The sequence below is a fragment of the Bos javanicus genome, chromosome 23, assembly GCF_032452875.1.
Source record: "Bos javanicus breed banteng chromosome 23, ARS-OSU_banteng_1.0, whole genome shotgun sequence".
Lineage (NCBI taxonomy): Eukaryota > Metazoa > Chordata > Mammalia > Artiodactyla > Bovidae > Bos > Bos javanicus.
Genome location: NC_083890.1, coordinates 33,628,636 through 33,655,082, shown reverse-complemented (window position 1 = coordinate 33,655,082; position 26,447 = coordinate 33,628,636). Strand labels below are relative to the sequence as shown.

The following is a 26,447-nucleotide window of genomic DNA, read 5'->3' as shown; positions in this document are numbered from 1 at the left end:
CAATACACCTGTAGTTAGTACTGGAGAAGGCAATGGCACCCCACTCCAGTACTCTTGCCTGGAAGATCCCATGGGCGGAGGAGCCTGGTAGGCTACAGTCCATGGGGTCGCTAAGAGTCGGACACGACTGAGCGACTTCACTTTCACTTTTCACTTTCCTGCATTGGAGAAGGACATGGCAACCCACTCCAGTGTTCTTGCCTGGAGAATCCCAGGGACGGGGGAGCCTGGTGGGCTGCCGTCTATGGGGTCGAACAGAGTCGGACATGACTGAAGTGACTTGGCGGCAGCAGCAGCAGCATAGTTAGTACATCAAGGTGGAGACTGCACCAGTTATCAGACGTTCACTATGTGTTTTCTCCAAAGATGGACGTTCTAGCACTTTTATTCTGAGAAATCCTTTAAAACGTCTGTGTGGTGCCACAATCTTTCATCTACAGGGGTGCATGGACAGGCCACTCAAGATGGCTGTTCTCTTGCTCTCTGGCCCCACTGGGGCCTGCTTCTGCTGCTGCTAAGTTGCTTCAGTCATGTCCAACTCTGTGCGACCCTGAGAGCTGCAGCCTGCCAGGCTCCTCTGTCCATAGGATTCTCTAGGCAAGAACACTGGAGTGGGTTGCCATGCCCTCCTCCAGGGGATCTTCTGGACCCAGGGATCAAACCCAGGTCTCCTGCATTGCAGGCAGATTCTCTACTGCTGGGCCAGCAGAGAAGTCCCACCTACACCCTATTCACATGACTGACCTTCCTAGGAATTTAGCCCAGGCCCCAGCTACTGATAGCTTATCAAAAGGGCAGTGAGGGGCATGCCCCTCTGCTGATTTCCCTGGTAACTAATAAGCCCAACTGGTAATAACTAATAACCCCTATAACTAGTAATCTCCCCTTCCCCCGACCAGATCCTGTCCCCCTTCCACAACACACAGTGGGATGCAGCTTTAGGACCTTGCTTCAGTCACATAAGCTACCCCACCCTGTAAACCTCTGATATCTCTGATTGCTGACATGGCTGTTTCTTAGGTCCTGAAGCTGGGCTAGCACAGACATTCTAGTGCTATCTTACACTACTGGTTTCAAAAAGTATAACTGAAAAAATAATTGAAATGGCAAGAGGGTCTGAGCTTAGATTTTAAAACTACAGATGTGGTTAGATTCTTGATGTGTAAACTAGTCATGGTGGTTGATTTTATTTGCCAACTTGAAACAGGCCATGCAAGTTAAACATTATTTCTGGGGATCTTCAAAGGTGCTTCCAAATGAAACTAACATTTGAATCAATGAACTCAGTAAATTGTTCTCCCCAGTGTGGGTGGATGTCACTCAATCCACTGAGGGCCTGATTAGAAAAAAAAAAAAAGCAAAAGAATTCACCTTCCCCCGCCGCCGCCCCCCACCTGCCTTACTATTCGAGCGGAACGTCTACTCTCATCTTCTCCTGCCCTTAGACGGGCATTTATAGCATTGGCTCCCCTGTTCTCAGGCCTCAGACTCAGACTGAACTGTCTCCCCAGCTTTCCAGGGTCTCCAGCCTGCAGATGGCGGTTCATGAGACTTCTCAGGCCTCATTATTGTGTGGGACAATTCCTCATAATAAATCTCCTTTTATCCTTTTGGTTCTAATTCTCTGAAAAATCCTAACTAGTATACCAGCTGTGTTTCTGATTTCTGTATTAGGAATTCCCTGCATCGCTGAACTCTGTGGGACAAACATGCATTAAAATAGTTAATAAATAAGCAAGCATAGGAATAGTGCTCCCTCTTGTGGCCGAATTTCTTGAAAAATTTCCAGCAAGGGAACGCGCGCCCTCTTGCAGACACCAGGTGTGTTGTGGACCCAGCCCTCAGAGAAGCCCACTTCCCATTATAGGTGCGAGATGTATACAGGAATGTGATTTTAAAAGCTGGGATTTGGATTTGGGATAATGGACACAAATCAGGACACACCTTTAAGTCATAAAAACAAGGAAAAAATGTAATTCAGTGCTGGAGTCTGATGACATTATATTTTCACTTTTTAATTTCTACCATATGTGAAGAATATGTCTGCTGCTGCTGAGTCACTTCAGTTGTGTCCGACTTTGTGCGACTCCATAGACGGCAGCCCACCAGGCTCCCCCGTCCCTGGGATTCTCCAGGCAAGAACACTGGAGTGGGTTGCCATTTCCTTCTCCAATGCATGAAAGTGAAAAGTGAAAGTGAAGTTGCTCAGTCGTGTCCGACCCTCAGCCACCCCATGGACTGCAGCCTTCCAGGATCCTCCATCCATGGGATTTTCCAGGCAAAAGTACTGGAGTGGGGTGCCATTGCCTTCTCCGAAGAACAGGTCTAGAAACATCAAAAAGGACATATCTTCTAAAGGCAAAAACAGTCTTGGGGTTTTTGGATTCTTCTCCTTATTATAAAATACAGTAAGTAGCTCTCAATGAGGAGTGATTTTTGTTCCCCAGGAGAGTGGTGATGTCTGGAGACTGGAACCTACTGGGTAGAGGATAAGGATGCTACTAAACATTCCACAAAATACAGGACAGCCCTCACCCACAAACTATCTGGTTCAATATATCAATAAAGTTGAGATTAAAAAAAAAAAACTGAAATAAGAATATTCTTATGAACTCAGTCTCATATCTGACTACATACTTTTGGATTATGCATTTTGTCTTATAATCTAATATATTTACAATGTTTAGCCATTGTTCTTCAAAACAGAAAATATATTTGGACGTGTTGGTTGCTAGCGATGGTGAGATCGAAATTCAGATATTCTTTTCTCAGCAAAATGCTTGGAGAGTGAAGTTTTTAAATTAATTCCAGGTGGGCCTGAAATATTTTCATTAGAAAAACTTCCCTGCTAGCAACAGATGCATTGAGAGCTGGAGAAAAGAGAGAGAAAAGATTGACTGCAACATGGTTAGCTACCCCTCTGGCAACCAAGGAAAAACAATTCGTTTAGGACCAGGAGCCCCAGTCTGGGATCCCTGAATCCTTAGGCGCTCTGAAAATAAGAAGAGTCTGAAAGCTATTTTCAACATTTTAAAAATGCTCTAATAACAGTTGAACATGTATAGGAAAATGCCAGACTAAAATGAAAACAGTATATAGATGCTTATCATACATACAAGTTCATCTCAGATATCTGACATGATATTGTAGGAATTTCAAGATCCTTGGGGACCAAATAACATAAGGAGTCCTTTGTGGTTAACAGAAAGTTAGAAACTACTGCCTAAGGAAACCTAGCAGTTGAGATAAGTGTTAAGAAGTAAAATCCTAATACAATATTGCACTGGTTTTTTTCCCTCTAGTTTACTATTTGCAGGGCTTAATCACAGTGCTCGGTTGTCATTTAGTTGCTCCATCGTGTCCGACTCTTTGCAACCCCATGGACTATAGCCCACCAGGCTCCTCTGTCCATGGGATTCTCCAGGCAAGAATACTGGAGTGGGTTGCCATTTCCTTCTCCAGGGGATCTTCTCAACCTAGGGATCGAACCTGCATCTCTTGCATTGGATTCTTTACCACTGAGCCACCAGGGAAGCCCAGTACAGTGCTTGGTATATAACGATAAATTCAAATATTCTGGCTTAAGCCGTGACTTTAAAAAGAAGTAGAGCCACCTCAACTTCAGAATGGTGGTGATGGCAGTAAGAAAACTCCAAGGGAAACAACAGAGGGATGACGGAACTGACTCCTAAACCCATCACAGAGAACCCTGCTCTCACATCGACCCTGAGGATCTGCATTTGTTTTTAATCAAGGACCTATGGGTTGTTCCCTTGTGGAGCTTTAGTGAAATTTAGAGCTCTAGTAACTTCTAGGCCCTCACCATCACTACTCCACCACCATAGTCAAAAACAGTGTGCTTTCAGGGTAACTCCACTGTTTTATTTGGGGTCACAACTGTTTAGGCCAGTACATGCTAAGAACAGGCACAGAATCCACCCTCAGTCTCCTTTGCTGACTCTTCCTCTGTCCCTCCAGTATTGGCTGATGTGCCTTGGAGACTGTGATCTGGACACTTTTCTCCCCTCTTTATTATACCCACCACCCCCAGGCAATCTCCTGCCCTCCCACAGCCTCACTTACTACCCATGTGCCAAAGCACTCTCATTTATTCATCTAGTTTAGACATTCTTCTTAGCTCCACATCAACAATCTATTAATAACTCTTTATTCAGTTGGATATTTACTTGGCATTCTCAACCAGTCCAACATAGAATTCCCGATCTTTGCTCTAAACTATCTATTTCTCTAGGTTGCCGTCACTCAGTATTGCTGCTGCTGCTGCTGCTAAGTCGCTTCAGTTGTGTCCGACTCTGTGGGACCCCATAGACGGCAGCCCATCAGGCTCCCCCGTCCCTGGGATTCTCAAGGCAAGAACACTGGAGTGGGTTGCCATGTTCTTCACCAATGCATGAAAGTGAAAGTGAACTTGCTCAGTAGTGTCCGACTCTTAGCGACCCCATGGACTGCAGCCTACCAGGCTCCTCCGCCCATGGGATCTTCCAGGCAAGAGTACTGGAGTGGGTTGCCATTGCCTTCTCCGGTCACTCAGTACACAGCACTGTAATTCACTATTTTACTTCTCCCAGAATCAAGGATAATGGTTTAATTAAACACGTAGTTTATGCTCAATAAATATTTGTGAGATAAACGAATGCATAAGTAAGTAAATAAAAGAGGTACAACAGAGTCAGAGGTGCTGGGGATCACAGGCGCTTCACAGAGGTGCCAAGACAGGGTATCTGCAGCAGAGCCGGCCACCAGATGGCTCGTCAGATGCAGATTCCCCAGGGAACAGTCTGAGCCGCTGTCCTAGAGCTCTTCCACCTCCCATCCAGATGGAGGCTACAGAAGGATGGAAAGACTAAGGACGTAGGCACAGGTATCATATGGAAGATTTGCAAAAAGCTGTGCTTGGGAAATCCCACCACTATCATGACCATCAGGAGAGAGGGGTAGGGAGGGTGTTGTCCTCTCACTCCAAATCTAGTGAGAGGAACCTCTTTAGAGCACTCCAACAGCCTGAAGAGATCCTAGACTCACACCCGGGCAAGGGAGACCAACTCTGCAGAGAAGTAACTGCATTCCCTCTAAAGGTGCATAAAATCCTGCATGCAGACCTGACAACAGGAAGGCCAATCTGGGTTTGTTTTTTTTTTTTTTTTATCTTTCTTTTCATTTTATTTTTTTAATATAATTTATTTTAATTGGAGGCTAATTACTTTACAATATTGTATTGGTTTTGCCATACATCAACATGAATCCGCCATGGGTGTACACGTTTTTAAAAGGATCCTGCCCCCCAAGAGCAGCATGGCCAGAAGAGGGGAACCTACTTGAGGCAAGAAGGGGCAGAAACTGAAAGTGATCAGGAGGGTCACTGCCCACATCAAAGGAATGCCAATCAGATGTGTCTGGGTGGTGGTGGGGAGGAGGGAGGGGAGGGTGGGGGAGAGAGAGGGAGGTGGTCCTCTGGAGATCTTGGATACGCCCACAAGGAAATCAGCTTAAAATCTGCCCTGCCTAGAGATAGCATGGAGCCATCATTCAATGAACACTTTTGGTTCATTCCTACTTTGCTTCACTGCCCAGCGGAGTCAGAAACAGCAGCCATGGAGTATGAAAGGTAGTGGGAAAGGGGTAGGGGGAGCTTCCCAGAATCTCTACCTATACCTCAATTTCCTGTTTGTCCCCAGGCCTGACAAGGAGTGTAGAATCGTCTTTCCTTTGAATGAAGAGTGAAGCAGCGATTAGTATACTGGCTCTGACAGTGTAAATTACTGGTTTATATACAGAGTGGATGTTTTATTTTTATTGAGGTAGTGTTGATTTACAATATATTAGATTCAGGTGCACAGCATAGTGATGCAAAATTTTTATAGATCATACTCCATTTATGGATATCATAAAATATTTGTTATATTCCCAGTACTGTATCCTGGTAGCTCATTTATTTTATACATAGGTGGTTGTACCTCTTAATCCCCTCTGCTTGACCTGCCCCTTCCTGCTCCCCTCTCTCCATTTTTGTTCTTTGTATCTATGAGTCTGCTTCCATCTTGTTATACTCATTTATTTTTTTAGATTCCACAGTAAGTGGAAACACACAGTATTTGTCTTTCTCTGTCTCACCTATTTCACCAAATACGATAGGGAGTGGATGTTTTAAATTGCTGAATTGAGATTACAATGAACATAAGGACTGAGAGACCGGAGAAGTCATGGAACCTGCTCAAGTTTTCAAGAGGCAGGAGAAAGACCAGACCCACTCAGCAGAATTAAAGAGACAAAAAATGAAGTGGCTCCTGTGATTACATCCCATGAGGGCAACGTGCTCCAAGTACAAGTCACAGTGGTTTCAGGGATCAGTTACATAAACTGGGTTGGGCAGAGAAGGGAAAAAGGCCAGGAAGGCTCTGCTGGGAGAATATAATCATTGTGGGTGTAGAGTCTCCAGGAGGCTATGGTGTGCATAACTGGGATAACATTTCTGAGGTGAAACAGTTCTGGGTGAGAACCCAGTGTGAGCCTGGGATTAGATCACCGACCTGCTTTGAAGTTCAAGAGGTAAGGAAAGGGGCTTCCCTGGTGGCTCAGTGGTTAAGAATTCACCTTCCAATGCAGGAGACTTGGGTTCAATCCCTAGTCTGGGAAGATTTCACATGCCAGGGAGCAACTAAGCTCGTGCATTATAACTACTGAGCCAACGTGCCCCAATCACCGAAGCCCATGCGCCCGGAGCCTGTGCTCCGCAACAAGAGGAGCCATCACAATGAGAAGCCCTCCACCAAAATGAAGAGCAGCCCCCATTCTCTGCAACTGGCAAAAGCAAGCAGCAAAGAAGATCCAGTGCAGTCAAAAGAAATCTTAAAAAAAAAAAAAAAAGATTACAGGATCTTAAAATCAAATTGTTATATAGATGCAGAAATCTTCTGGGATCCTTTCATAGCTTAGGATGAAAAGAAAGATGATGCTCAATTCCTCTGTGTGTGTACTCAGTCGTAACTATAGCCCACCAGGCTCCTCGGTCCATGGGATTTTCCAGGCAAGAATACTGGAGTGGGTTGCCATTTCCTTCTCCAGGGGATCTTCCTGACTCAGGGATGGAACCCGCGTCTCCTGTGTCACCTGCATTGGCAGGCAGATTCTTTACCACTGAGCCACCTGGGCGGCCTACCACCCTGTGAAAACTGCTCTTATCAAGATGACCAGTGAGCTCCACAGCATCATATCCTATACAGGCAATTCTCATTTCTCACCTAGCAGTAGCATTTGATGTAACTGAGCACTTCATTTTTTAAACACTTTCTTCATTTGATTTCATGGATCCCACCCTCTCTAATTTTATTCCTCTTTCCTGGCCATGCCCTCTCATATTCTTCTGCTGGATTCATCTTCTCTTCTTAACCATTTAATGTTAGAAGACCTAGAACTGAATCACAGGAACTTTTCTCTTTGACAGAAAACTTTTCTCCTAAGAGGGGACACGTGGCTTTAAATATTTCTCTATAGTCCCAAATGTGTATATCTAGCTTCAAAATCTCCCCCAAATTCCAACCGCTTACTTGCTGTCTGTGCTCAGATATCTATCTGGTAGAGCTCTCAAATTTAATATGTCCAGAAACAGATGCCAAGCCACAGTCTGCTCTACATCTAAATTTGCCCCTCACCAAAATTCCCTATCTTGGTAAATGGCATCATGATGGCCCAGTTGTTTGAGCCAAAAAAATTTGAAGTTGACTTCTGTGCCTCTTTATTTACATCCCATCTACCAATCTTGTCAACTCAGCCTTCAGTTTATTGCACCAAACCCAGCCAATCTCCCCTCCTCCATCACCCCCACCTTAACCCAAACCATCACCATCTCTCTGCTTCCACATTTACCTTTCTATAGTCCCACACAGCCAAAACAATCCATTTAAGTGTAAATCAGATTTACATCTTTGCTCCCCTCCCATAGCTCCCACCCTCTCAGATTAAATTCCCAATCCTTGACATGAATTACAAGGCCATGTGTCTGGCCACATCCCAGAGTTTTTCTAAGGTTTTGTAAAGGTCACCTTAAACAGAGCTGTCTCATCATGCTGGTGACTTAAGTTTTAAGAGTTATCACATACCGTTTCCAAGAAATGTCTCTGATGGCATGCACTGTTTTTGAATTTCATCATCTTGTATTTCATCATTGTCGCCTTAGTTAAATGAAAATTCTACCAGCCATGTACTATATACTTTCCAGAGTTTCTAAACCGCACTCCACCCCACCCCGCTGCCAAGGAAGCAGTGCTTCAAGTCCTCCTTTGCCCTCCATGCTCAAGTCGATCATCCCCTGTTAGGTGAAGCCTCTGTCTACTGGCCTCCTAATCACCTTCAGTCTCAGTACCCTACAGGGAGAAAAAAAAAAGATTCTCTCTTATATTTCTTTAGTTCTGTGTTCATACATAGTGATTGAACGGAAATCTGTGAAATTTGTGTCTACTGTGCATTTCTACTTGGAAGGGCAAGTCTATTAACTCACACTTTAAAAATATGCATATATGTTGTATTTAATCAATTCTAAGCCTCACTTTTTCTCATATTTTCAAGGCTGAAAATGAGGGCACTCTTAAATGATACAATTAGAGAGCAAAGTTTTTCAGCGACTTTTCCTTCTTGGTGGTATATAAAATAATGGCACCTTGAAATTGATACTAGCTGGGGGCTCAGAGGTTAAAGCGTCTGCCTCCAATGCGGGAGACCCGGGTTCGATACATGGGTCGGGAGGCTCGCCTGGATAAAGAAATGGTAACCCACTCCAATATTCTTGCCTGGAGAATCCCATGGACAGAGGAGCCTGGCGGGCTACAGTCCACGGGGTCGTAAAGAGTCGGACACGACTGAGCGACTTCACTTCACTTATATTTGATTAAATACAGAATATAAATCCTCCGCGTTTATGTTCCTCTGTCTTCACTAGCAAAAGTTTAATATATCATTCCATATGAAAGTTTATTTTTGTTGCATTAAACTTAATTATAAGTTTAGTTGGGAATGGGTAATAACTTCTTACTTCCAAATTGTAGATTGCATCTGTATGAAAATTCTCCAGAAATTGTAAAACATTATATTTATCCTGCGTATTTTTTCACATTTAATGATTACTATTTAATAGACCGGAGAGGCAATGGCACCCTACTCCAGTACTCTTGCCTGGAGAATCCCATGGACGGAGGAGCCTGGTAGGCTGCAGTCCATGAGGTCGCTAAGAGTCGGACACGACTGAGCGACTTCACTTTTACTTTTCACTTTCATGCATTGGAGAAGGATGGCAACCCACTCCAGTGTTCTTGCCTGGAGAATCCCAGGGACAGAGGAGCCTGGTAGGAGGCCGTCTATGGGGTCGCACAGAGTCGGACACGACTGAAGCGACTTAGCAGCAGCAGCAGCAGCAGTTAATAGAAGTAATCAACACTTTCCGCGCCGACCAGACGATCCTAGGTCACGCAGTTCAACTCACGCAGGTACACGCGCCCCACCCACCCCGAGCCGGTCCATACAGGCTTTACAAGTACACACACAGGTGCAGAAGGCAAAGCTCTGATTGGCCGAGCGTCACGGGACGCGCACGCAGAGGCCCCTTCGGAGCATGCGCGGGAAATTAGACGCAGGCGCGGCGCCCCCGGCGCATGCTCAGTATACCTCGGTCGCAGCTTGGGCGCCGGCGCGGGGTCGCTAAGTGCCGGCCGCCCCGCCACTGTCCGGCATGAAGGGCTGGGGTCTCGCAGCTCTCTCCTCCCCGCTCCAGCGCCATGGAATGCCTGCGGAGCCTGGCCCAGCTCCTGCCCCGTGCGGTGGGGCTGCCCCGGCGTACCCTGTGTGCTCTGGCCTTGGGCCTGACCCCCGGCACTCGCCCCGTCGTCGCCTACGGCCGCGCCACCGAATTGCTCGGAAGGAGGCGGGCCGCGCCGCTGTGCTGGTCCCGCCGGCTCCCAGTGACAGGTACCGTTGTCCCTGCCCTGCAGTCCCGGGACGCCAGGCTTGCGGTGATCCCAGGGCCAGACCCGACCGCCCGAGCCCACGTGGCTGTGGCTGCCTGCCCCGCGGCCTGCTCAGTCCTCGGCCTCTGGGTCGGCCCTGGGCGCCAAGGGCCTGCCCTCTTGCACAGGTCTGCGGGAGGAGCTGTGTCCACCAGCTCCGAACTCGACTGAGCACCGTCCCCTGGGCCCTGCTAGAGTCCCGCCAGCCCTCTGTCCTCCCCACCGGTCCAGCTGCAAACAGGGCTGAGTGCGCTTGTGAGGTTTTTGAGAGTTTCGCCCCCATCCATCGTAATAGTGCTGAAACCAAGATTAGGCTTATCTACCTGGAATGTTTTTTATAAGTACTTCTCCTGTCTGTCTCTTTCTTTTGAACGGACACATTTAGACATTTGTCCAGTTGCTCAGGAAAAGGATAGTGAGGCTGAAGACTTCAGAAACTGCTTCTGAGAAAGATCTGAGTTTTCTTCAAGTACTGTATAACCAGATAGAAGGGGATGGAGGTAGAAGTCTGAGGTGTTCCCCCCTCCCCCCCAAATGATAAACCACGATACTACCTTGACATTTTCAGAAATGTGACAATGTGGGTGCTGCTGCTAAGTCGCTTCAGTCATGTCTGACTCTGTGCAACCCCATAGACGGCAGCCCACGAGGCTCCCCCATCCCTGGGATTCTCCAGGCAAGAACACTGGAGTGGGTTGCCATTTCCTTCTCCAATGCATGAAAGTGAAAAGTAAAAGTGAAGTCGCTCAGTCGTGTCTGACTCCTAGCGACCCCATGGACTACAGCCCACCAGGCACTCCGTCCATGGGATTTTCCAGGCAAGAGTACTGGAGTGGGGTGCCATTGCCTTCTCCGAATGTGGGTGCTAATACTGCTCAAAAACCCAAGTCATGTATGGCTTCTCAAAAATGTTCTCAAACAAGTTTTCGCGATTGTACTCTAAAAACGCTCCTAAAGTAGCTCACTATCTCCACCTGCTTCCTCATGCTCATTAGGAGAGTCTTTCCAAATTGGGTTACATTTCACATTCCCTTCCTTTGGTAACTGCCTGGGAAACCAGGCTTAGCCAATCTAACCTTTTAGGACAAGCATTGAGATTCAGAATCTCCCTCTGATACCTTAGGGTGAATGATGTCAGATTTGTGATCTCTGAAGAAGAAGATTTAGTTTTGGGATCAGAGACAGGCTTGACCCCTCAGGGCTCTTGTGTGGCAGAGTTTTATTAAAGTGAAAAAGAGACAGAGAAAGCTGACATAGACATCAGAAAGGGGCGAAGAGTGCCCCATTTGCTAGTCTTAGCAAGGGAGCTGTATACTGTTTTAATTAATTATTACAGTAAATCAAAAGACTGTCTCAAGGTTGTAAAGATCTTACCAGACCCACTCCCACAATGTACATTAGTTCAGTTGCTCAGTCGTGTGGGACTCTTCGGGACCAATGGACTGCAGCACACCAGGCCTCCTTGTCCATCACCAACTCCTGGAGTTTACTCAAACACGTCCATTGAGTCAGTGATGCCATCCAGCCATCTCATCCTCTGTTGTCCCCTTCTCCTGCCTTCAGTCTTTCCCAGCATCAGGGTCTTTTCAAATGAGTTGGTTCTTCACATCAAAGGTGGCCAAAGTATTGGAGTTTCAGCTTCAGTATTAGTCGTTCCAATGAATATTCAGGACTGATTTCCTTTAGGATGGACTGGTTGGAATAACAGGATTAGGATTTAGCAATAGAAAGATCTTACCAGACCCACTCCCATAAAATACGTTTTAAGATACAAGTATTAGTCAGAAGGTTTTCAGGAAGAAGAAACTGCCCTCAAGCAGGATATGTTGTTGTTATATAATCCTTAGTACAGAGCTTAAACTGAGTTGTTTTGTTTTGTAATCATCAGTTCCAGGCTTAAAGAAAAAAATGTTTTATGTGACTAATACTAAGGAATGTAGAGCAGAAAAAAAAGACCTTTGTCCTTTCTTCCTCCTTGAGAACTCCAGACCCCTATCTCCTCTTCAGGAACCCCAGACCCGTCTCTCCTCCTTGGGGACCGTGGACTTCTTATCAATCTCCCTAAAAATTGACTTTCTCACCTCAGGTAACACTTGATCTAACTTGTGATGTATTAGCAAATGCTGATTTGTGGCGCTGTAACTTTTAGTCTATCTATCAGATCTAGTCCCTTAAATCTATTTCTCACTTCCACTGTATAATCATAAGGGATTTGATTTCGGTCATACCTGAATGGTCTAGTGGTTTTCCCTACTTTCTTCAATTTAAGTCTGAATTTGGCAATAAGGAGTTCATGATCTCAGCCACAGTCAGCTCCTGGTCTTGTTTTTGTTGACTGTATAGAGCTTCTCCATCTTTGGCTGCAAAGAATATAATCAGTCTGATTTCGGTGTTGACCATCTGGTGATGTCCATGTGTAGAGTCTTCTCTTGTGTTGTTGGAAGAGGGTGTTTGTTATGACCAGTGCATTTTCTTGGCAAAACTCTATTAGTCTTTTCCCTGCTTCATTCCTTATTCCAAGGCCAAATTTGCCTGTTACTCCAGGTGTTTCTTGACTTCCTACTTTTGCATTCCAGTCCCCTATAATGAAAAGGACATCCTTTTTGGGTGTTAGTTCTAAAAGGTCTTATAGGTCTTCATAGAACCGTTCAACTTCAGCTTCTTCAGCTTTACTAGTTGGGGCATAGACTTGGATTACTGTGATAGTGAATGGTTTGCCTTGGAAACGAACAGAGATAATTCTGTCATTTTTGAGATTGCATCCAAGTACTGCATTTTGGACTCTTTTGTTGACCATGATGGCTACTCCATTTCTTCTGAGGGATTCCTGCCTGCAGTAGTAGATATAATGGTCATCTGAATTAAATTCACCCAGAGGAATTGGGGGCAGGAGGAGAAGGGGACAACAGAGGATGAGATGGCTGGATGGCATCACTGACTTGATGGACGCGAGTCTGAGTGAACTCCGGGAGTTGGTGATGGACAGGGAGGCCTGGAGTGCTGCGATTCATGGGGTCGCAAAAAAGTCAGCTGAACTTTTATTCAGCTGACCCTCATAAGGTGGTTTGTACAGGGGAACCAACAAACCTCAGATGGTAACAAATTATGTCTTTGAATGTATAGGAAAGAATAAGATCAGAAATGAGAATATAGCTTCATATTCTCTGGATAGGAATTCTGCCCATGCTTCTTGTGTTTAGTACTGTGAACAGGGTCCTTTCTCAGGCATTAAATTTACTTGGTTATACTTGAGAGCTTTTCTTCAACTTAGTCTAATCACATTTTCAGGTAAAGGTTTGCCTTTATTCCAGTTCACCGGGGTCTTTATTCCAGTGCAGTGAAATGTTTCACAAGTATTCACTCTAAAGTGTATCAGTGGATGTAGAAAATGGACTTGTGAAAATGCTGGGTAAGGAGAGGGTGGGATGAATTGAGAGAGGAGCATCGACGTATACACACCATGTGTAAAATGAATAGTTAGTGGGGAGCTGCTATATAGCACAGGGAGCTCAGCTCGGTGTTCTGTGATGACCGAAAGGGGTGGGACCAGGGCAGGGAGGCTCAAGAGGGAAGGGATGGATATGTACACATAGCTGATTCACCTACAGCAGAAACCAAGACAACATTGTGAAGCAGTTATACTCCCATTTTTAAAAATAATTAAAAAAGCGTATCAGTGGGGAAGAAATTAAATATAGAGTTAAAATCTGTAGGCGTCATAATTTATAGATTAATCAAATAGTCCTGATATTTGGAATGCTGAGAGGTCAGGTAGTTCTTGGAATGTATGTTTTCTAAACTATGTCTTCCAACGTAACTTTCATGAAGAACCCTTCTACATTGTATGAAAAGGAATAGGCGTTTTACTTTCATCTCAGAACATTGTTAACATGTTTGATGTCCAACTACAAGATATAATAATTAGAAAGGAAAAGGGGCGGTTGGAATCCATAAATTATTCTAATGCCTCACGTAAACTATTACTTTTTAAAAACCATGTTTTGCCAAACCTAACATCAGATCAGATCAGTCGCTCAGTCGTATCCGACTCTTTGCGACCCCATGAATTGCAGCACGCCAGGCCTCCCTGTCCATCACCAACTCCCGGAGTTCACTCAGACTCACCTCCATCGAGTCAGTGATGCCATCCAGCCATCTCATCCTCTGTCGTCCCCTTCTCCTCCTGCCCCCAATCCCTCCCAGCATCAGAGTCTTTTCCAATGAGTCAACTCTTCGCATGAGGTGGCCAAAGTACTGGAGTTTCAGCTAAATGTTAAAAGTGTTTCTTATTTTCCTTCTGGGAAAAAAATTCAAAACATAGTGAAATAGTTTGAAGACCTCTACAGACTATGAGAGTTGTATCTTAGCTATATGTGAAAACCAATCGTATGCTCACAAGGAATTCTCTAATTCACTCTTCAGGTGAAATTTACCGGAATAGAACTTCAGATGTGTCTCAAGCCACTTTAGCCAGTGTATCCCCGGTGTTCACTGTGGTGAGTATGTGTGATCCATTTGATGACTTACAGAGAGTACGTACTTATTAAGTTAACTGGGCTGGACTGATCAGCCATGAAACTACTTACTTAGTTTCATAATGTATAAGTCATTGTCTTTTGTTTAGCCAATGACTTGAGTGCCAGCTAGATTTGCTGCATAGCACTCTTGAGTCTTTGCTAATATCTGCAGAGCTTGTCTTAGTACTAGAACGAGTGGCTCAAATCACAATTCAGAGCTTCCTAGTTGAAACTCAAGATTTCTCCAGAAATCTGTTCAGAAGTCCTTGAAGGCTATTAGCCACAAAATGGCTTGAACCTGTGCTATGCAACATAATACACGCAGAAGCATTTTGGAGGTAGCACAGGGTATTACTTAAAACTGCAAGCTTTGTTGGATCTTGATCTCTGCAACGTTCTCTAGAATGGTTCAGAGAAAAAAATTGAATAAAACAACATAAATGGTGTGTATCTACACACATATTTAGAGAGAGAAAAATAAGGCCATTGGGGCACATATTAACAAAGGGAGACTCTAGGTCAAGGTTACGTGGAAATTGGTTGTAATATTCTTGTAACATTTTTGTAGGCTTTTAATTTTTTTAAATTTTAATTTTTAGAGAAAGTGCTTGCTCTGAGCCGAAGTTTGTAAATTCAGATCTCAACTGTGTCTCTTACTAACTAGACGGACTCGGATAAGTTAGGATAATATCTTTGTGCCTTGGTTTTCTCATCTGTATAGGCTGGGGAAGATTGAGGGCAGGAGGAGAAGGGGATGACAGAGCATGAGATGGTTGGATGGCATCATCAACTCCCTGGACATGGGTCTGGGTGGACTCCGGGAGTTGGTGATGGACAGGGAGGCCGGCGTGCTGCGGTTCTGGGGTCGCAGGGAGTCAGACACGACTGAGCGACTGAACTGAAACTAGGAGTAATAGTACCTACCTTGTAGAATTATGAGATTTAAGTGAACTTAAATATGTAAAACCCTTAAAAATAATACCTCACACATGGTAAGCGTTCAGTGTATATATTAGCCATTATATATCGTCATTATTATTTAGGCTTTTTAACATAGCTTTTCTTTATGAACTATACAGAACAAGACAACTCCCAGAACTGCATGGAGAAATGGTCACTGTTATTCACTCTTCTGGGAGTTAGCCAGTTTAATTAATTAAACAATACAAAGTTAGATGTTAAAATTGAAAGAAGGTTCTTTGCAGGTGAACTCATTGTCTACCAAGAACACTTAAAATCAGTTGATGCTATTTGAAATAATGTGAGTTCCTTTACAAGGTAAACATTTTTTAAAAAACCAGTTTGTATGATCTCATTTTTTAATTAAAAAATCCCATTAAAATGATACAGATAAATACAAAGATGCAAAAATTTTCATCATACATTGTTCAGTTGAAAGGAGAGGAGAGACTGCAAGGAAGTATGTATAGCGTGAATGTATTTAGTAAGAATAAGTCTGGAAGGGCATTTGGTAAAATATTAGCATGGTTTTCTCTAAAATTTGTGACCGAATAGTTTTATTTGCGAATTTTCTGCAGCAGATGTATGTATTTGAAATAAGCTTAAGGAGGAAAGCTAGTATATATTACACAAAACAAAACTTTCCTTGATGTAGGTTTCCCTTTAACTCTGATGTTTTATGGTACTTATATATTCCTATTGATGTTATCTTTGCTCACAAGAAGCGAGCTGAAATATACTATGCAGTTTTATTGTGGTATTATTAACATAGCATTCATATTTAGGACTTGTGTCTTAGAGTGTGTCTTCTGAAAATACATATTTAAATAGTAATTAATGAAGCCCAGCACACAATGATTCATTTAACATTATTTTGACATCTTCAGACTTGACTTGTGGACAAGTGTTACAGGAAAATGTTCCCTCTGCTTTATAGGAAGTAAATACAGTTTCTGCATTGTGTCCTCTCTGCACTATCAGAAAAGGTCTTTTCTGTAAATATTTATTGATTCTGCAGCACCCACCAGAGAGACCTCTTAGCATCCCACAGATATTAATACTTAGATTCTCAAGATAAGCCACGTTTGGTCCCAGTCTATTTAGAAAGCAAAAGGATAGGAAATTCACAAGGGCAGTATTTGTTGTTTTCTCTTCAAAAGAAGTCCTTCCAGCCATCCAGGGGGTGCTGTGGCCCCCTGTGTGACGCTCAGTACGAGGAGAGGATATTCTCAAAGGTGGGTGCGAGATCCACCTTGGCTTAGACCCCCTGAGGCCCTCTAGTGCCAGTATCTCTTGTCACTATCCCAGGGGCACATCCCAGGCTCCTGCAAGGAGCAGTCAGTTCCAAGAGCCACTGTCTTCGGCAAAGGCAGAACTGTGGCTCCCCTCCAGGTATCACGATCCATTCCTAGTCTCTCCAGTGCAGCCTGTTGAGCAGTGATGGGGCATTGTTACCATGAACGATACGGCCTAGTAACACAGCTGACACTCCTTTATCAGATCTTCTGAGGAACCAAGGTAGATGGTTAATCCAAGGTCAGATTTGTCCTGGCAAAGTAAAGGGGACTTTTTGTTTTAATCCTGAACTCATAACTGAATTTAACTTAAGAACAGCAGATATAGTTTATATCTTCATTATTTTAGAGTTATTTTCATCATACCATATGATATGATACCACAAATCATGTGCTGATATGGGAGAAAATAATGCTTTTATTATCTGTCTCCAGACAAAATTTGACAAAGAAGGAAAGGTGACTTCTTTTGGTGAGTATCTATAATTTTCTTTTAAATCAACCCACTGGAAGTAAAGAAACTATTATATTTTGAGTAGAATATTGTTTGCCTATATGGATGTGTTGAAGATGATCTTTCTTAAGCATTTGTCCATTAGGCCTAATTACTGGCAGCATTTGACCTGTACTGTAATTTTTGGCGGTTGGGGGTGGGGGCTTAGAAGCCACTCACTCTAACAGAATGTTAAAGGAAGAGTTTTGGCTGGTATGCAGCCAAGAGAAAAACACTTTTCCCTCTTGTTTCTCTTCATTAGTCTCCCTTTCACTGCCCTGGTCCTCATGTTCATTTCCTCCTGCACCATGTTAAAGGCAGAATCGAGTAATACCACTGCCGTTGCAGTTGCAGTGGGTGACAGCAGACAGGAGGGACAGGGAACTGGATGATAGTTATTGAAGCTCTGCCAGCCATGGCTCTTGTGGACGGTTACTTTTTAAAATGAAACTCAGCATTACTTTACTGTCTGACCTCAGGTGCAGGTTTCGGGTCTCCCTGTCCTTCCTACCCTGTAGTCCTGTTCCTACTGTTGCTGAAATCCTAGTGGGGTATATTGGATATTTTTTGGCTCAGTATCACCTCAAAAAGTTGTTCTACTTAGAGCTCTGTCACAGGTGTGGCTTGATACTATAAGAATAGATGCTCCCATTACCAGCATGATTTCTTGAGTTTCTTCATCTATTTTGCCTTTTCTTAGGTGATAAATTTAGTTTTCAGGTAGGAGAATCTAGTGATTTTATTTTCTCATTTTGTATTAGTCTAAGAACAAAGACAATTGGACTATCTGTTCATAGATTTAAAATACTGAACTTAATAATGTAGTAAGGAAAAAATAGAAAATGTAGTTCTGTACAGTTCATATTTAAAAATCCATGCATCTAGAGCTAGGAATTGTTACTGTAAGTTCTAATGATATATAACTATGGTTTTTATACTGGTCCCAAGGGGTGTCTCTAAGTGCAGAGAAATTTTAGGAAGTATGGTTAAGAGAAGAAAAGAAAAATTAGTTTGACTAGATTTAGCCTGAATATGTTTTTGAGGTAGAAATGGGTGTTAAAAAAGACCCATTTTGATTACTTAGCCATTAAAAAGAATGAAATAATGGCATTTGCAGCAACATGGATATAGAGATTGTCATACTGAGTTAAGTAAGTCAGACAGAAAAGGAGAATTATCGTGTGATATCCTTTATATGTGGACTCTAAAAAGAAAAGATACAAATGAACTTACAAAATAAAGACTCACAGACTTAAAGAACAAACTTACGGTTGTAGGGGGAGTGGGGAAAGTCAGGGGGAAGGGATAATTAGGGAGTTTGGGATGAACGTGTACACACTGCTATATTTAAAATGGATAACCAACAAGGACCCACCATATAGCATATGGAACTCTGCTCAGTGTTATGTGGCAGCCTGAATGGGAGGGGAGTTTGGGGGAGAATGGATACATGTGTATCTATATGGCTGAGTCCCTTCACTCTTCACCTGAAATTGTCACAACATTGTTAATTGGCTATACCCCAATGCAAAATTAAAAGTAAAAAAAAAGTGCAGTGGCATAAATTGCAAAAAAAAGCAAAAAGACCCATTTTAGCTCTTGTTTCTGGTAGTAATAGAAGATTATCTCAATGGTGTTGAGAGGGGTACTCTGACATAAAAATCTAAACTTTTTGGTTCATAAGTTTACCCACTCTTTTTATTGAACACATTTCTTTTTTAGAAAGGAAGAAAACTGACTTATATCAAGAATTAGGTCTTCAAGCCAGAGATTTGAGGTTTCAGCATTTAATGAGCATCACAACCAGAAACAATAGGATTATCATGCGAATGGAGGTAAAGGATTTTATTTCATTTGTATTTCTCCCCTGCAATCTTAAAGTTCCTTCCTCACTATCTTGATCAGTAGTTTAAAAGTAATTTGTAATAAAAAAAAAGATGTGTGAAACTATTGTGTAGTATAACGTGGTGTTAGGAGTAGAACTCCTTTTACGTGAATTGTATACCTGTGCTCAGCAGGTGTAGCCCTGCTCTGTTAATAATGGAAAAGGTCTGACTGCGGTCTCCTTTCTCACTGTTTGAATTTAGTCTCTAGTTTCTGAAATAAGAGAAAGATTCTTGATTTATACCAGACTTTTTCAGTCATATACAGTATATATGTAATTGCATTGTAACTTCAGCTACTAAGAATATATTCTGGTTTTCGAAATAGCCTAGAAGTAGCCTTTATATTTTATCATCTTTTGTTTTTTAAATATTTGTTTATTTGACTGCTGGATGTTAGTTGCTGCATGTGGGATCTAGTTTCCTGACCCGGGATTGAACTGGGGGCCCCCTGCATTGGGAGCACAGAATCTTAGCCACTGGACCACCAGGAAAGTCCCTAAAGTTTATAACTAGCATCTTTCAAAACTTTTTAAAAAGTGCCTCTTTAATAGAGAAGTATGTGATAAAGCAAACTATTTTATAATATAACATGTTAGGAGTAGAACTCATTTTACATGGATTATAGAAGAACGTTAATATAGCATCTAATTGGTATGTGTATAGGTATTCACTGTATAATTTTTCAACTTTTCTGAATAAAAATGTTCATATTACAGTTGACCTTTGAGCCTCATGGGGGTGGGGGCACCGAACCTCCAAGCAGTAAAAAATACATGTATACGTTAGAGTTCCTCCATCCCTGCTGTCCTCAGATTCAGCCACCGCAGATCATGTATTTGTGTGGTATTTACTGCTGAAAAACATCTGCATGTAAAGTGACCCAAACAGAATATGTTAGCCTTTCTCTTCAGAATAAATTTTTAACTTCATAGTGTTCTAAATTAGAGCACTAAGGCTACATTTTATCTTTATGATTTCAAATTAGCCTAGTATGTTTTGGTGATATTTTAAAAAGGAAACTTCCACACTTCAGCCAAACCAATCATGATTAAACTAATATTTTCTAAAAGTCTGCTGAACGCTTGACTTTTAAAAGACCTTCTCTTGTTTGCTTTGTTCTCTATATTTCTCTTGATTTCCTTGGAAATCCTAGTAAATGCATAATTTGCTTAATTCTAGTTCTGTTGAGAGTGAGTTAGGTATTAAGACTTGCATTTATTTTAGGCTTCCTTTCTTTAAAAAAAAAAAATCTTGGTTTTTTGTTTTTGAAAAACCAAATGAACAGTGATTTGATTTAGGCTTAGTCCAAAATTAATAGAGTATTGGCACGTCCCTGGTGATCCAGTGGCTAAGATTCCTTGCTCCCAATGCAGGGCCTGGGTTCGATCCCTGGTCAGGGAACGAGGTCCCACGTGCTGCAGCTAAGACTCAGTGCAGCCAAATAAATAGTTTTTAAAAATTAATGGAGTATTAAAGCCTAAATATTTTATGACTGTTACTTTTCCTCTACAACTTACATATATGCCTGTGTACATATATCTATCTACAGATATGTGTGCGTGTGTGTCTGTGTGTGTGTATATATATATATATATTTTTTTTTTTTTTTTAAACAGTATTTGAAAGCTGTGATAACTCCGGAGTGTCTTCTGATACTAGATTATCGTAATTTAAATTTGGAACAGTGGCTTTTCCGGGAACTCCCTTCACAGTTGGCTGGAGAGGGTCAACTTGTCACATACCCTTTACCTTTTGAGTTTAGAGCTATAGAAGCACTCTTGCAATATCGGGTAAGCCTGTGTTTGTCTAGCTTCTTGAATGTTTCCTGATTTTACAATGCTATGGAGGAGGAAGACACTCTGGTTTTTTCTTTTTTGGGCTGTGCTGGGTCTTTGTTGCTGTGTGGGCTTTTCTCGAGTTGTAGCAAGCGGGGCCTTCTCTCTAGCTGTGGTGCACAGGCTTCTAATTGCCGTGGCTTCTCTTGTTGCTCAGGGTTTCCCTGGTGGCTCAGATGGTAAAGAATCTGCCTGCAATGCAGGAGACTGGGGTTCAATACCTGGGTCGGGAAGATCCCCTGGAGAAGGAAATGGCTATCCACTCCAGTATTCTTTCCTAGGAAATCTTATGGACAGAGGAGTCTGGTGGGCTACAGTCCATGGGATTGCAGAGTCAGACATGACTTAGCCACTAAACAACACTCTTGTTTCTGAGCATAGGCTCCAGAGTGCTAGGGCTTCAGTATCAGTAATTGTGACTCCTGGGCTCAGTAGTTATGACTCCTGGGCTCTAGAGAACAGGCTCAGTAGTTGTGGTGCACAGGCTGAGTTGCCTCCCAGCATATAGGATCTTCCCAGCTCTGGGATCAAACCCATGTCTCCTGCATTGGCAGGTGGATTGTTTACGATTGAGCCACCAGGGAAGCACTGGTATTGCTTTAATGGCACTTGCCGTAACCACACCCTCCCCCCAGATAGAAGCATCTCAGGGTCTTATATGCGGAAAGTACTTAATTCTTAAACTTTATGACTCAAATAGATCTAAAGTCTCTAGGTATAGCATACAGAGTCTCTTTAACAGTCATGTTATGACATTGAGTGAAACACATCTCAGGTTGTCTATCCTGACATCCTGTTTAAGGATGCTAATTCAAAATACTTATCTTAAATATATAAATGAACATACCAAAAGGTTTTAGCTGTATGCCATTTTATTCTCTAACTAAATTGTATGTTGGGTAACTGTTTACACATGATAAAGTGAAGTGAAGTCACTCAGTCTTGTCCAACTCTTTGTGACCCAATGGACTGTAGCCCACCAGGCTTCTCCATGCATGGAATTTTCTAGGCAAGAATACTGGAGTGGGTTGCCATTTCCTTCTCCAGGGGATCTTCCCGACCCAGGGATCGAACCTGGGTCTCCCGCAATTCGGGCAGACGCTTTACCGTCTGAGCCACCAGGGAAGTCCTACGCATGATAAATATAATACAAATATTTCATCAGATCATTCTGATACTTACCAGCCATTCTTTGATTTGTTTGTACAATCCTTTGTCGAGGTAGCTAAATGATGCTTCTGTTTGAGACCTAGTTTGACGTAGGAATTGTATACACTTTTCACAGCGCTTGTATTGATAATCACTGAGGGTCTGGGGATCTTGTCAAGCTCCAAACAAGGATGGTCACTGCTTTCTTGGCTGTGACAAATCTTTCATCATCTATTCTTCCCCCATCAGTCAGGATAGTACTGTTCAGGACCTGGCTACAAGCAAGAGCCAGTGCCATGAGCATCCTAACCAGAGTGGGAGAAGAGGAGAGAAGAGGGGAGAGTAAAGGGGGCATGAGGTGGGTGGGGGGTTGGTGGTATCTGGCACCCTTCTCTTTGTCTGCCTTGCTCTATTGAGGTAGTAGGAGATGGCTCCATTCCTTACTGGGGTTAATGAGGCAATAGCACCGGCTAGTACCAGCCATGGAGAAGGCAATAGCATCCCACTCCAGTACTCTTGCCTGGAAAATCCCATGGATGGAGGAGCCTGGTAGGCTGCAGTCCATGGGATCGCTGAGGGTCAGACACGACTGAGCGACTTCACTTTCACTTTTCACTTTCATGCATTGGAGAAGGAAATGGCAACCCACTCCAGTGTTCTTGCCTGGAGAATCCCAGGGACGGGGAGCCTGGTGGGCTGCCGTCTGTGGGGTCGCACAGAGTCGGACACAACTGAAGTGACTTAGCAGCAGCAGCAGTATCAGCCAATGAGATGGTGGCTAGTTGAAGCCCACTCAGTAAGCAGGGAAATAATAGAAGGAAAGGAATGAAGGTACATGAACAGTGGTCAGCGGTGAAGCTACGCAGACTGAGTCAGCTCTCAGGAGCTCATGCTGGGGTGGAGAGTGTGTTGGAATTGACACTATTACTTAATTTCACTGCTTAATTCAGCTACTGTTATGCTGTGTACTAACAGTTATTGGAATTATTTTAATATTTTAACAGTTAGTATTGCTATATCATGGAGAAGGGCAACCCACTCCACTATTCTTGCCTGGAAAATCCCATGGACAGAGGGCTGTGGTCCGTAGGGTTGCCGAGAGTCTAACACAACTGAAGCGACTTAGCATGCACATAAACATGTCTGTATCAGTGCATACCTGCTGATTAATCCTGCTGTGCCTATATTAACATGAATAATAAATATACATTTGACTTTTCAACTTTACTTTTTAGAGTTTAAGATATGTTTTGTTTTTTAAGAGCTTTTTTATTTTTTCCAAAAGAACTTTATTCATAGGAGTTTTGAACTACATCCTATTCTGTTACAAAGAACATAGGTATTGTTTACCAGATGTGAAGTTCGTTTTAACCAGGGAATGGCAGCTTTTCTTTTAATCACTCTTCCATTCCTTTCATACTAAGTGTCTATAGGGGGAGGACTCTTACAGGAATTAATTTCCTGTCACCCAAATGGGAGCCTGGCAACAACATTATGCATGATTGTCTTTTAACCTAGGAGATCCAGTTTTTTAATCATCTGGGATAGGCATTCCAGCAGTAACCATGTTCTGAAATGTTACCAGCCTTCCTAGCTATTTTCGATTTCTGTATTTAATCAGAGGATTCACTGACCCCGAGTATTCTAAAAAGATTGTTTTAATTCTTATGAAAGGTCATGTTGTTATCTAGATCAACACCCTTCAGGGGAAACTTAGCATTTTACAACCACTGATCCTTGAGACGTTGGACGCTTTAGTGGATCCCAAACATTCTTCCGTAGACAGAAGCAAACTGCACATCTTGCTACAAAATGGCAAAAGGTAAATATGGGTGATTTACCAAGTTGGGAATTAGACACAGATGTCTTAAACTTCTCTTTCAGTAGTCTTAAGAGTGAAATGTTTAACGTAAATTCAGGTCCAAAATTAGTGTAATTATTAACTATCTTAAAAATACCAACTAGTCTTGCAAATGGTAATGACATTATTTACTTTGAAACTTACTCTCAAGGCCTTCATTGCCATATCTGGTTTTCATTATTGTTAAAAATCTGTCTTTCATAACTTTTAAGTAGGAAAGTAGCCTAGGTGGGAAGTTGAGCTAAAGGAGGAACACAATCTAATGTTTATTGAAAAGCTGTTTTCAATGAAATGCTGTATCTGTCTCTTTTATATGTGTGATCTCATCTCAACCTGTCATCAGTCCTGTTGACATGGTCCTCATTTTGAAGATAAGAAAATCGAGGTCTAAGTAACTTGTCTAAACTTTAATAGCTACTAAATGATAGGTCTATATTCAAATCGTATTTTTTTTCCCTCCAAAGTTCATGAGGTTTTTGTTTGTTTGTTGATGATAATGCATTCCAGAATTTAATATATTAATTTGTATTACAGATTGAATGATTGGTCCCTCAGGATTTGTACCCCCTAAAATCCCTTCAAGAGTTAACAGTTAAAATTCCTGAGTCAATTTTTTGTCCAAAAATATTAGGATGTTCTTATCAAATAAAAGTAAATGGTCTCTTCTTGTATTATCACTGCCATAATTAAGAATAAAAGTAAATTTCTGGCCCCAAAAGCTTACATCACAGTGATTGTATGTTTCTGAGATAAAGAACATATGCTGAAAATTATATCGTTGTTTAATTTTATCACTTAATATATTAACAGTCTTGTATTGGGAATTGATTCTCAAACTGCTTAGTAAATACCAAAAATTTTTTACAAGTCAGTGTTTATCATGAATGTATAAGAGAGTCTGCTTGATAAGACATTAGAAAGGCACTACTCCTGTAGGGAAATTTTTTTACAGGTTTATGTTATTGATCATTTCTATACAATTATTCTTACAGCCTGTCAGAGTTAGAAACAGATATTAAAATCTTCAAAGAGTCCATCTTAGAGATCTTGGATGAAGAAGAGCTGCTGGAGGACCTCTGTCTGACAAAGTGGAGTGACCCACAAGTCTTGTAAGTGAACGGTGATGCTTTGTTAGTTTTTCCCTTAGAATTAGAATCCCTTTTTATAAAGAAGAACATTTTTCTGGAATAGAGAGTGCACTTTTCATCCCCAGTTTCATTATTTGCTTTTCCGTATTGCATCTAACTGAATTTAATGAAGACTTATTAAGTGCTTGCTCTGTATACAACAACTATAAACACGCCATTGCCTTTATCTTCAAATGCCTGACCAGCAGAGTGACCTACACAGCTAACTGCTGGAGAGGTCAGCGGGAGAGATGGGGAAAAGGGTGGATGGAGTGCAGGGAGGCGAGTGAGACACTGGCACAGATTCTGCAAGTCTGGTTAATATAAAAACACTCACCTTACTGACCTTTCATCTCTTATGAACTTAAAAATCATGTATGCTTGTGTGTATGCAAGTTTAAGTGCTGCCTTTTCGAATGTTTTTGTTCTTTGTGACTATCAGTATCAGAGGTTAATACAGGCACCTTTGTAATGTGCATAGTTTCTGTAGTGTGTACAGGTATTTTAATTGAGAGATTAGTTACCTATATCTTAATAGGGACGCAAAATAAAAAGGGCTTTATAACCCTTGATATTCTAACAGATAGATATAGTAGCAGAAACTCAAACACTTGAACCAGAGTGTTTCATTCCTGCTTATCCTCTTTGGTAGGATTGGGGTATAACTAAAGAGGGGGAAAAAACTATTAAATTTTTTTTTTCACTGAGGTATAATTGGTTTACAATTTTGTGCGAATTTGTGTTATACAGCAGAGTGACTCAGTTGCACACCTGTGTATATTCCTTTTTTAGATTCTCTTCCGTTGTGGTTTCTCCCAGGAGATCGGTTATAGTTCCCTGTTGTGTACAGTAGGGCCTGGTGTCAGCCATTCCATATGTAAGAGTTTGCATCCACTACAGACTCCCGGTCCAGCCCTCTCTGTCACCTCCTCCCCCTTGGTAATCACAAGCCTGTTCTCTGTGTCTGTTTTGTGGATAGGTTCATTTATGCCACACTTTAGATTCCACGTGTAAACGATACCATGTATTTGTTTTTCTGACTTCACGTAGTATGATAATCTCTAGTTGTATCCACGTTGCTGCCAAAATGGCATTAGTTCATTCTTTTTATGGCTGAGAAGTATTCCATTGTACACATATACCACATCTTTATTCATCTGTCCGCAGGCGTTGAGGTTGTTGCAATGTCTCGGCTGTTGTAAATAGTGCTGCTACACTATGCATATGCTACGTTGGAGTCCATATAGCTTTTTGAATTATAGCTTTGTCCAGGTATATGCCCTGGACTAGGATTGCTGGATTATACAGTAA

General features: G+C 42.3%; 1 protein-coding gene across 2 annotated transcripts in view; it reads left to right on the top strand.

Moving 5' to 3' along the window:
• The first annotated feature begins 9,641 nt into the window (after nt 1–9,641).
• Nucleotides 9,642–26,447, top strand: part of MRS2 (magnesium transporter MRS2) — a 38,877-nt gene continuing 22,071 nt past the window's right edge. The window contains exons 1-7 of one of the 2 annotated variants that reach the window (XM_061398718.1): nt 9,642–9,975; nt 14,436–14,509; nt 17,221–17,257; nt 19,001–19,113; nt 20,781–20,954; nt 23,840–23,970; nt 25,002–25,118. In XM_061398718.1, coding sequence (XP_061254702.1) covers nt 9,786–9,975; nt 14,436–14,509; nt 17,221–17,257; nt 19,001–19,113; nt 20,781–20,954; nt 23,840–23,970; nt 25,002–25,118 — 836 coding nt within the window. In that variant the 5' untranslated portion in view covers nt 9,642–9,785. The remainder of the gene's footprint in view (nt 9,976–14,435; nt 14,510–17,220; nt 17,258–19,000; nt 19,114–20,780; nt 20,955–23,839; nt 23,971–25,001; nt 25,119–26,447) is intronic. The other variant, XM_061398719.1, reaches the window with a different exon arrangement.